Source organism: Panthera uncia, chromosome E1 (genome assembly GCF_023721935.1).
Source record: "Panthera uncia isolate 11264 chromosome E1, Puncia_PCG_1.0, whole genome shotgun sequence".
In the NCBI taxonomy this organism is placed as follows: Eukaryota; Metazoa; Chordata; class Mammalia; order Carnivora; family Felidae; genus Panthera; species Panthera uncia.
Genome location: NC_064814.1, coordinates 39583586 through 39596197, shown reverse-complemented (window position 1 = coordinate 39596197; position 12612 = coordinate 39583586). Strand labels below are relative to the sequence as shown.

At 43.2% G+C, this 12612-nt stretch overlaps 1 protein-coding gene across 1 annotated transcript in view; it reads right to left on the bottom strand.

The window, feature by feature from the left end:
- The window catches only part of CRLF3 (cytokine receptor like factor 3), a 42118-nt gene extending 29935 nt beyond the window's left edge, over positions 1-12183 (bottom strand). The window contains exon 1 of the mRNA XM_049637881.1: positions 11958-12183. Within this exon, the coding sequence (XP_049493838.1) occupies positions 11958-12074 (117 nt within the window). The 5' untranslated portion in view covers positions 12075-12183. The remainder of the gene's footprint in view (positions 1-11957) is intronic.
- Between the last annotated feature and the right edge of the window lie 429 nt (positions 12184-12612).

Below are 12612 nucleotides of genomic sequence, written 5' to 3'. Positions count from 1 at the left end.
ACAGGGCAGGGTGGGTGATGGGTATTGAGGAGGGCACCTTTTGGGATGAGCACTGGGTGTTGTATGGAAACCAATTTGACAGTAAATTTTATATATTAAAAAATTAAAAATTAAAAATTAAAAAAAAATAAAAAAAAAAAAAAGAAATGCAGACTCTTGGGGCGCCTGGGTGCCTCAGTCAGTTAAGCGTCCGACTTCAGCTCAGGTCATGATCTCACAGTTGGAGTTCAAGCCCCGCGTCGGGCTCTGTGCTGACAGCTCAGAGCCTGGAGCCTGTTTCGGATTCTGTGTCTCCCTCTCTCTCTGCCCCTCCCCTGTTCATGCTCTGTCTCTGTCTCAAAAATAAATAAAAACATTAAAAAAAAAAAAAAGAAAGAAATGCAGACTCTTAGGCCCCACCGAGAACCACAGAATCAGGACCTACGTTTTAAACAAGATCCCTAGGTGAATCATGACAGACCTTACAGATTCCAAAATAAATGAAGATAACATGTCAAAACCCTGTAGTACAGTTCACACTCCCAGCACCAAGAGGAAATTCTGCAGTTGAGAAGTATACCAATGAGGTCCTGTCTCACTCTTTAACGGATACTACACACACAGGAAGTGCATTGGTTAGGTAAAGTCAATTTCCTCTTTAGAAAGAATTCAAAAGCTCCTTCAACTGTTTCAGAGGCCAAATATGTTTTGTTTTTATTTCAGAACCTCAGAGGGGGGAAAAAAAAAAAAAAGGAAGTATGTGAACATAAAGCAGTGAGAGGGCCAGGGAGGGGAGACTCCACTTCCAAATCTACTTCCTACACTTCCATTGTAAGTGTGGTCCCTTTTGTTCACAGAACCCCAACCATTGCCGTTTCAGACCTGATACTACCTTGGCATCATTTTCTTCTCCACAAAATGGTTCCCCCCCCCTTTTTTTTTTCGAAAGAGAGAGACAGAGAGAGAGAGTGAGGGCCCAAGTGGGGGAGAGGGGCAGAGAAGGGGAGAGAGAATTCTGAGCAGGCTCCATGCTCAGCGCAGAGCCCAATGCGGGGGCTCAACCCCACAACCCTGGGATCAGGACCTGCACAAAATCAAGAGTCAGATGCTCAATGGACTGAGTCACACAGCACCCCTGAAACAGTTCATAATTTAAGCCACAATCACCTTTTATCCAATCATGTAACTCATCAAGTTCATTTGCTTGGCTTTATGAAACTAAACAACACAGACTTGACTGCTGAGTGGTTTCTTCTTATTTGACGTGTTACCATGGTCCAACGTGTTCACCGTTAGCTCATTAACTTCACAATGACTCTAACAGGTGGGTCTCCATGGTTTACACTGAAGAGGGTGAATCTTGAAGAAATCAAATAACTTCCCCAAGGCTTCATGGTGCCAGAAACAGTCTGACTCCAAGGACCATGGTCTTTCCACTTTTCCCATTTTCAGGAGTTCCCAGGTAAACCTATAAATTATGTACTGACTGAAAACACTTCCTGCTGTAACATGTATTTATCCTTTTTTTTCTTTTTAATGTTTATTTATTTCTGAGAGACAGAGACAGAGTGCAAGCGGGGGAGGGGCAGAGAGAGACAGAGAGAGAGGGAGAGAGAGAGAGACACATACAGAATCTGAAAACACTCCAGGCTCCAAGCTGTCAGCACAGAGCCCGACACAGGGCTCAAGCTCACCAACTGCAAGATCATGACCTGAGCCAAAGTCAGATGCTTAACCAACTGAGCCACCCAGGCGCCCCTGTATTTCTTATCCTTGCATAAAGAATCGTGTGGTTGGGGGCCCTGGGTGGCTCAGTTGGTTGAGCATCAGACTCTTTTTTTTTTTTAATGTGTATTTATTTTTTAGAGAGACAGACACAGAGTATGAGCGGGGGAGGGGCAGAGAGAGAGGGAGACACAGAATCTGAAACAGGCTCCAGGCTCTGAGCCGCCAGCACCAAGCCCAATGAGGGCTTGAACTCACAAACTGTGAAATCATGACCTGAGCTGAAGTCAGACCCTTAACCGACTGAGCCACCCAGGTGCCCTGAGCATCAGACTCGTGATTTCAGCTTGTGTCACAATCCCAGGGTTGTGAGATCCAGCCCCACATGGGGCTCCACACTCAGCATGGAGCCTGCTTGAGATTCCCAACGCCCCTCACTCCATCCAGCTCCTCTCTTCAGCTCTCATGTTCTCTCTCTAAAATTAAAAAAAAAAGAATCATGGTAGACTACCAAACAGCCCCAAATTCTACCTAGCCATTCTAGAGCAAAACAACTGTGATAGTAACAAAGTACATTTAAATAGAATACAAATAATAAGCAACTCAAGGTCTCAAAAAGGAAGTTGTCATATACATTGTTTATGCTGATTAATAATATTCCAAACCAATTTTCCATCAAACCTCTACTGTAACAGACCATTAAAGCTTACTTACAAAGTTTCTACTGCAGTTTAATCTAATCCTTTAATCTAATCCTTAAACTGGGGGGGGGGGGGGGGGGGGGGGGGGGGCGCCTGGGTGGCTCAGTCAGTTAAGCGTCTGACTTCAGCTCAGGTCATGATCTCACGGTTCTTGAGTTCAAGCCCCACGTCAGGCTCTGTGCTGATGGCTCAGAGCCTGGAGCCTGCTTCGGATTCTGTGTCTCCCTCTCTCTCTATCCCTCCCTGACTAGTGTCCTGTCTCTATCTCTCAAAAATAAATAAATGTAAAAAAAAAATTTTTTTTAATAAAAATTAAAAAAAAAATTTTTTTTTAACTAGGTTTCACACCCAGCACAGAGCCCAACCAGGGCTTGAACTCATAACCCTGAGATCAAGACATGAGCTAAGATCAAGTTGAATGCTTAATTGAGTGTCCCCTAAGCAACTGTGATTTTTTTTTCAAGTTTATTTATTTTTGAGAGAGAGAGAGAGAATGCAAGCAGGGGAGGGGCAGAGAGAGAGAGGAAGAGACAGAGAATGCCAAGCAGGCTCTGTACTGTCAGCCCAGAGACTGACTCAGGGCTTGAACTCACAAACCATGAGATCATGACCTAAGCCAAAACCAAGAGCAGGACACTCAACCAACTGAGCCACCCAGGCTCCACCAAGCAACTGTATTTTTAATGTTTTAACATGAGGATGGGTTCACAAAATGCCAAAAAGTCATCAAGTTTACGTATCAATACTAAGGCTTGCAAAAGCCTAGTAAATGCATACTTCATAGCCCTCCAAGATAACAGAGACTGATATATTTTCCTCATGAGTTTAGATACTAAAAAGGTTATAAAACCTATGTAGAACGCGACTTAAAACATCTGTGGTCTTCAGTGGCAATATACAGTTGCTACATCAATATAATGTAAAACAATACGATATAATAAATATAATAGCATATTTCAGAAAATTAAGAAACTGAAATCTCCATCTCCTCTAAAACAATTTTGACTTTATAGAAGAAAATAATTTTTGTCCTCCAAGTTTAGTTTCCCAATTAACAAACAAGCAACTAAAACTCTTTTGTTATTTTTTTAAAAGGTTTTATTTTTAAGTAATTTCTACACCCAACATGGGGCTTGAACTCACAATCCTCAGACTGAGGAAACATGTTCCACTGACTAGGCCAACCAGGCACCCAAAATTATTTTAAAATTAGAGACTGGCTTTGAACACTTAGCTGAAGAACATAACGATCAAAAATAAGATATAAAATAGTCCACTGAAATTGGAAAAGCCAACCACAATGTTTCTTCTCAATTCATGTGAAATGTACTGCATCAGCCACTTGTCTTTGCACGGACACCAAGATATCAGTCACTGAAAATAATAATGATGATGGCAATAATAATACAGCAACAACAGCGATCATCTGCTGAACACCTACTGTGTGCCAGGTACTTACAGCCATGGTCTCATTTAAATGCTACCACAACCCTGTGAAGAAAGCATCTGTAGATGAGTAACATAGTGGAGTCAGAGAGATAAACATGTCCACATCACAAAGCGAGTAAAGTGACAGAGAATTTGTATTGTATGACTCACTTACGGACTCGTAAGTGCCGCTACATTTCCTCCTTGCCTCTCTTAGAGTTAGGCGCTTTTTTTTTTTTTTTTTAATATCTATTTGAGAACATTCAGAAACATTTATTAGTGGTCCCCAGGGAACCAAGAACCACACGTCCTAATACTCTATCTTTGTTCAGTCCCCGAGAGCACGGGCTGGGCTGTGATGTGCACTTGCAGGCATAAGTGCACAGTGGAACTAAAGCTGTGTCAGTTCCAGCTCTCAGCCTTTAGAAGGTCTGGCAACTGCTGCTTCTGCACTTTTGAGGGTCTTGAGCCACTCCTCTGTAAAGAGTGGAAAGAGGAGAGAAGCGGGAAGGGAGGGAGGAGAGAGGGAGACTAGCATCCAGCCCAGCCATGACAGCATTCCAACTGAGTCCCACTGCCACTAAGGCTCCTAACAGGTAAGTGAACGTTCTTTCTTGAACTTTCCAGTCTTAGCTACCATCTGACTGCAATTACACGAGTGTCGCCAGCAAAACTGGAAGAAGTGCCCAACCCAGTCCCAGTCAATCCCCAGAACAGTAAGCAAATAAGATGGTTTTTTAAGCCGTTACACTTAGGCATAGTTTATTATGTAACAACAAATAACCAAACTGTATGATAAAACAAATTTAACTCTTGATTATCTGCATTAATGAATCAAGACCATGAATAATCTAAAAAGAATGTCTGCAAAATTACACCCACATCATTCATAAAGGCACTCATTCAGCATTTATTGAAGTCTAATATGTGCCAGGAGCTGGGGTTATAAAGATGAATAAAGCATGGGCCTGACCTCAAAAAAACTGTCATTCTGGTAAAAGAGATAGTTGCATGCACACGTAACTATAATAAAACGTATTAAGTTCTTACGTAAGTGGGATGGCCACAAACTGCCATCTACACTCAAAAACAGCATTCTGCTGGGAAACACAGTAGGAGACATTTGAAGAAGCAGGGAATGTCTCCTTGAATAACAATAATATTCAGTGGTATTATTATTATTATGGCTAATATTTATTAAGTGCTTTATATGTCCCAGGCATTGTGCTAAGCATTTTAAATACATTGCTCATTTGAATTCCCACATTGGCCAAGCAAAGTAGGTACTATCTTTATCCTCACCATACAGATAAGAAAAGTGAGGATCAGAAAAGATAAGCTTCTCGGGGCGCCTGGGTGGCTCAGTCAATTAAGTGTCCAACTCTGGCTCAGGTCATGACCTTGTGGTTCTTGGGTTCAAGCCCTGCATCAGGCTCTGTGCTGACAGCTCAGAGCCCAGAGCCTGCTTCGGATTCTGTCTCTCTTGGAAAGAAAAAAAAAAAAAAAAAGAATAAATATTAAATCTATATATATTAAAAAAAAAAGTTTCTCAAGGTCTCATGGCTAATAGGAGCAAATGCTGGCAAAGTAAAATAACTGCAAATATAAGTGACCCCTTGATAACCCTCAATAAAAGCCTGTCCTACATTTGGTTGACTTTTTAGATCATAAATTAGCCAGATTAACCGGATTTATAGCAATAAGTAGTTTTTCTCTTCAAAATTATACATACACTACATTTACACCGAAAACAACATCTACACAGAGAAAACCTGGGCACCTCTGTGACGTTCACACACTCTGTAATTAACATCACTGATTTTAACATTGTTGATTCAGAAGGCAAGCTTTATTTTATTTTTTTAATTTTATTTTAGAGAGTGAGAGAGCAAGCAGGGTAGCAGGAGAGAAAGGATCTTAAGTAGGCTCCATGCTTAGTGCAGGGCCTGACCTGGGGCTTGATCCCATGAACCATAAGATTATGACCTAGGCCGAAATCAAGAGCCGGATGCTTAAACAACTAAGCCACCCAGGTGCCTTCAGAGTGCCATGTTTAAAAACAATTTGTTGGGGCACCTGGGTGGCTCAGTTGGTTAAGCATCCAACTTTGGCTCAGGTCATGATCTCGTGGTCCGTGAGTTCAAGCCCCACGTCAGGCTCTGTGCTAACAGCTCAGAGCCTGGAGCCTGCTTCGGATTCTGTTTCCCTCTCTCTCTCTCTGCCCCTCCCCCACTCACACTCTGTCTCTTTCTGCCTCTCAAAAATAAAGAAACGTAATAATATTTTTTTTTTAATGTGTGAAAATAATTGAGAAAATATGTTTGAAAGCCAATGTAAACACGTGGTCTTTTGCACACAAATATGTGTGCAGCTTTTTTCTTCCCCCTTGGCTGTTGGTTAGTTTTGCTTCTAGAGAGTCACTTCCAGTATTCTGGCATACCTACGTCAATACAGCTTTAGCCTACCAACAAATGCTCCCTAAGTTGCTAAATGTTCCATATAAAACTAACCAAAAGGGAAAAAAAATGAATATGAAGTCGTATATACAGTAGTCTCTCAGTTTTGCAAAATAATATGCCTAGAAGGATACACCAAAATGTTAACAGTGGTTGCCTGTAAGTAGTAGAATTACAGGTTATTTTAAAATTAGTTCATCTGTTCTTGGTTTTCCCCAGCTCTAGATTTAACCTTTTCTTAGGACACTATGAAGACTACTACTGTAGTAACATCATTTTCAGTCAGATTTTTGGACTGTTTTGAAATGGGTAACAGAAGGGGAAGTGGGAGATAAAAGCAGCAATGATAGCTTTCTTTTCTTTGCTAAGCTACTAAAGACTTCCTGCCCTGCTTTTCTGAAATGACTTTTTCCTCCCCACTGAGTTCTAGATCTGTCCCAGTCTTTAGTATGCTGTGCGTTTTCAAACCCTGTGGAAATAATGATCTATAGAGGACATGGTATTATGCATTAAGAATATCAAGACTGCTAGTTAAATCAAAAAATTATCTGAACTGACAGCTCAGAGCCTGGAGCCTGCTTCAGATTCTGTCTCCGTCTCTTTCTGCCCCTCCCTGGCTTGTGCCCTCTCTATCTCTCAAAAATAAATAAACTTTAAAATTTTTTTTTTTTAAAAATTAACAAACCTATGCTATCTCAATGTTTGTTTTGTTTTGTTTTGTTTTTTTAAAGTAGGCTCTACAACCAATGCAGGGCTCAAACTCAGAAACCCAAGATCAAGTTCACATGCCCTACCAGCTAAGCCAGCCAGGCTCCCCTCAAACAATGTTTTAACTTTGAGGATAAAGGACAGCAATTTTTAACAACACACCTATGGGTTTAAACTAGGGAAATCAGTAGAGGTCTCGGGGTGCCTGGTTGGTTCAGTTGGTTCAGTGTCTGAGTCTTGATTTCAGTTCAGGTCATGATCCCACAGTCTTGGAATGGAGCCCCGAGAGGGGAGTATGCCTCAGTTTTTAATGTGCATGCATATCATACCTGACAATCTTGTGCAAGTACAGATTACGATTCAGTAGGTCTGGGCAGGGCCTGATTGCTATATTCTTCATAAGCTCTCAGGTCACGAACCACATCTGTGGTAGCGAGGATCAAAAGGACACCACTGTGGGGCGCCTGGGTGGCTCAGTTGGTTGAGTCTCTGACTTTGGCTCAGGCTGTTATCTCACATTTCGTGAGTTCGAGTCCTGCATCAGGCTTGCCGCTGTCAGCGTGGAGACTACTTGGGATCCTCCGTTCCCCTCTCTCTGACCTCACCCATTCACGCTCTTTGTCTTTCTCAAAAATAAACAAACATTAAAAAACAAAGGACACCACTGTCCAGAGCTATGCAGGGTCCTCACCAGAGTATCTTAATTAGGTAACAAGATCTGGCCCTCTATTCTCAAAGAACAGAGACTTGCTTTCATCAATGCCCCAAGAGACACTGAATCATACCAAAAGGCACATGAAGGGGATGCCTGGCTGGCTCAGTCAGTAGAACAGAGCGCAACTAACTCCTGATCAAAGGGTCTTGTGTTCAACCCCGAGGTCATAGATTACTTAAATAAACAAATCAATCTTAAAAAAAAAAAAAAAAAAAAAAGGTATATGAAGGCCAACATGTTCACTTTCTAGCATGCATTATAACTGTACACAGGCTAGAAAATTGGTATTTCTCACTGTAGGCACCTCTCGTACCTCAAACTAATCCATCCCCCTTTATCACATACAAAGATGGAGTTTCTGGACCTGCAAAGCTTAAGGACCAGGCCCCAGACAGTGGCAATGTTATCAAGGCAGTGTCACTCTGTGAGGCACATCTGACTGGCCAGATGACATCACTACGTGACATCTTGATCAGCTATCTCTACTTACAACAAGCAGGAAAACCAACCCTGCAGAAATAAACAAGTGAGGAAAAACACAATGGAAGTGAAATCTGAAAATGAATACACAAGGATTTAGGTGTTTCCTATTTGTTTTGTTTTCAGGGGTAACAGTCCCAAGACCCACCAACAAAGGGAAGAGTAAATCCATGAGAGCACTAGTCTGTTTCCCTAGCCACAGTATTTCTAAGACCTAGAAGTATCTCTGAGCCACAGCAGGCACCTAATAAATATTTACTGATGAATGAACAAATGAGTATTTAAGGACAGTGGGAGTTAATTTCTCTGGTATTTACATCTTAGTACCAAGGATTCCAGGGAACTATAGAGAATTATTCTTAATGATTTCAACATCAGTTAGGCCAGGCTGGCTGTAAACATCATCTGATTTCCTGAAGACAACGAACATACCTCTCTAGTCTTTAACTTATTTAAACAGCAAGAGTTATAGAGTACCCGTGCATTCCTACACAGAACTTCCTTTTCTGTAAAGACAGAGGGTAGGGCCTAAACTAACCACAAGAGGAGAGTTTCTGACAGAATAACAAAATATTTTTACTCTTCTTCCTTCTAGATTTTCATAGACATGATTTCTTAACATGAGACGAACTTCGTAAGACATTTTTTTTTGTTACGTTTTAATTTATTTTTGAGAGAGAGAGAGAGCATGAGCAGGGGAGGGGCAGAGAGAAAGAGGGTCAGAGGATACAACAGGTCTCTCCACTGATAATAACAGCAAGGCTGACATGGGGCTCGAACTCACAAACTGTGAGATCATGACCTGAGCCGAAACTGTGAGATCATGACCTGAGCCACAAGTCAGATGCTCAACCGACTGAGCCACCCAGGCACCCCTTCGTGAGAGATGTTTAAAGGGTAAGAAACAAAAGAAAAAATAAAAAGTGCTCAAAAGTGTGTTAAGCAAAGGGTTACCATACAGCCCAGCAATTCCTAAGTATATACTGAAAGAACTGACCATGTATCCACATAAAAACCTGTACATGAATGTTCACAGCAACAGTATTCATAATAGCCAAAAAGTGAAAGCAATCCAAGTATCTATCAATTGACGAATGTGTAACTAAAATGTGGTATATCCACGCAACAAATGTTATTCAGCCATAAAAAGGATTGAAGTATCGATAACGTGCTACCACAAGGATGAACCTTGAAAACACTGTGCTAAGTCAAAGAAGCCAGTGACAAGGGGCCACATACTGTATGATTCTATCCATACGAAATGTTCTGAAGAGGCAAATCCAAATAGAGAAAGTAGTTTACTGGCTGTCAGGGACAGAGGGAGTGATACCTCACAGGGAGGAGATTTCTTTTTGGGGTGATGAACATGTTCTGGAATTAGTGGTGATGGTTGCAGAACTTTGCAAATATACTAAAAAATGCTGAATTGTGCACTTTAAGGCATGAGTTTTATGGTATGTAAATTATATATCAATAAAAAATCATACACCAAAAGGAAACAAACCAATGAATAAAAAATATACACAAAGGGGAGGATCTCTCCTCTGAGCTCATCCTTCCCCCATACAAAATCTTTGACTAAAAAGCCAAATATTATGTAGTTATTCTGAAAATGACTGGGACCCTAAAAATACCCTTAGCCACTAAACAAAAGCAGCTGCTTATTTTGATAACATTTTTGTAACACAGACTTTCCTTAAAATGCAAGTTGACAGAGGGCTTATTCTACAAACCCAAACATATACAGTCCATTAGAATTAGCTTTGAGGGGAGACGCCTTGTAACTGGGACTGGCACAAAACACATTCCAGTTTACAAGAGAGAACTACGCTATTAGTCTAGTCAGAAGGCAGCGTCATCAGGAACCTGTGATGGATGTTCTCTTGGTGTTTTCTGTCTCAAGTCTGACACAATGGGCCTCAAAAAACAAAACAAAAACCCACACTGAACTACACCAAATTGTAGGAAAGTACGTCCTGTATTTAAATGACTGGATATAAGAATTAAAAGAATATAGGCCTGGAAACTGAATTCTAACCCAATCAGAATGGGATCATACTAAATTTGTTAAGTGAATTCAATATTACACAAGAAATTAGTAAGTACTACTCCCAGGTGCTAAACTCATTCTTTTAGCGTCAACACTACTGTTTTTTAGTTGCAGATGAGTTAAACAAAAGTCCTGCTCATATATAAGATATCTTAACTGGCTTAGACATTAGTCAAATAATAAGAGAGATACTTTAATCTCTTTCAAAACAATGAACCTCTATTTCAAAATAGCAGAAGGAATAAGGCAGATGTTTTCAAGTGGAAATCAAGATGAACGCATTGGAAGGCCATGAAAAGCATTCACCAGACTGGTGAAACCATATCTAAATTTTGCTCCCAGTTTTACTACTAGGCTACAAATAATGCCTGGCCTACAGGAGCTCTATAAGGTTTGTTTTTTTGTTGTTGTTGTTTTTTTAAAGTTTATTTGAGAGAGAGAGAGAACAAGAAGGGGAGGGGCAGAGAGAAGGAGAGACAGAACCCCAAACAGAATCCCACCACGGAGCTCGAACCCACAGGAACCCCTGAGATCATAGCCTGAGCCAAGATCAAGAGTTGGATGCTTAACCGACTGAGCCACCCAGGAGCCCCTACAAGGTTTTAAAAATATATAAAATCTAGGGTATGTTGAATATCCTTAATGAGGAAAATATCCAAAGGCATTGTTATCATAGCACTTTTTACCAGTTGTACATTTTCAGATTCTGTGCAGCATGGGAGTTACTAGGATAACAATATAGATTAATATCAAGTGTGATGTAGAAAAATCCCATTCACCCAAATGATTCCACTCAGGTGGAACCCATTCACTCACACAGCATTTACTAAGCACCTGTGTGACTAGTAGCTTGAGGCTTATCTGTCCTAGTAACACATTGGCAGTGGGTTGTATCTTCTATGTTCCAGGGTGTTCCTTTATCTTTGATAACCATGTCCCCATTGAACAGATAAAACTGTCACTTGAAAGTATATTTAGCTTCTCCTTTCAGCACTTTCTTTAAATCTGTTTTTCCATTTCCCTACACTTTTGTATTCTTTGCTTCAAGTATTCTGATCTCCTTTTGCCCTTCCAACATAGCTCCGCCTTACATTCTAAACCATATAGAATAGCGTTCTGCTAAAGGCTTTTTTTTTTTTAATGCATCCAAGGTTATATGAGATATTAAGTACTACTAATCCCATTCATTTGGTGTTAACTCAATTGCTTCTCAATCACCCTCTGTCTCTGTGTCTTCAATCCTCCCCTTCCAATATCCTCCCCAGGCTCTCTAAAATCAGTCTCCATCCCCATGGCAGGTTTTCCCAAAGAATCCCCACCTCCCCCAGCGCTCCACGGTCTTCACTGCCCTCTCCTCCGTGACGCCCTCGGTTTTTGCTCTGCTCTCCCTCTCCCCAACCTCGGACCCCACCCCTATCCCCATCACCGCCCCCACAGGGCTTAGGGAACGCTCCTCACACTCTCCCGCGATCCCCCAAAGTTGTCTCTTCCCCTTAAGACTCCCCCCTACCGCCCCCCCCCCCCCCCCCGCCAGCACCCACCTCCCTCGTTCCCAGACCCTGCTGGGCCTCCCGCACCTTCAGAGCCCCCTCCCTTCTCCCTTCAGACTTTTCGGACACTCGCGCCCCTCCGTCCCTCCTGGCCTCCACCCACCCGCCGGGCACCCCGAGCCCTCCCCGGGGCCCTCGGCGCCCCTACGGGCGCGGCCCTCCGACCTGCCTCTGCGCCTCCCGCAGCCCCTGCAGCCTCTGGCCCAGCTCCCGCCGGTAGCTCTGCGCCGCCTCCACGTTCTCGCGGGCCTCCTGCAGCAGCTGCTCCGGCTCCAGCTCCATCGCCCCCTCGTCCGGCCGCGCGGCCGGCGGCTGCGGGCGCGGTTTCCCCACTGAACCGGGCGCCGGCGAGCGGCCCCGCGCGACCACGCGCAGGCGGAAGCGCCGCCCCGCCCCGCCCCACGGCCGCCTTGATTGACAGCCACGCCGGCGCCCGGCGCGACCCGCCTCCGGGTCCCAGCGCCGCCCGCCTCCAGTCCCACCGCGCAATGACCGCGTGCACGCGCAGCCCCTGGCTGTGGTGCTTCCTCCAGACACGCGTGGGGTCGGGGAAACATTAGTAAGGACACTTTGCGGGGGTGCTTCCCACATCTTATCTCATTCTGGCCTCCCTGCCAGCCCCCCTTGTGTCTCCATTTCACGGAGGAAGAGACGGGCTGAGAGGGAAATCAACTTTCTCGAGATTTCAGCCCAGATGGCTCTTAAATCGTCCTTGTCCTACCTCCTAAGCAAAGGAGCGTCCCTGCAGCGGCTTACTATGAACCAGGCACCACGCTCAAGGGGTCAGACGAGAGCCCCACCGTCCAGAAGCTCGCAGACT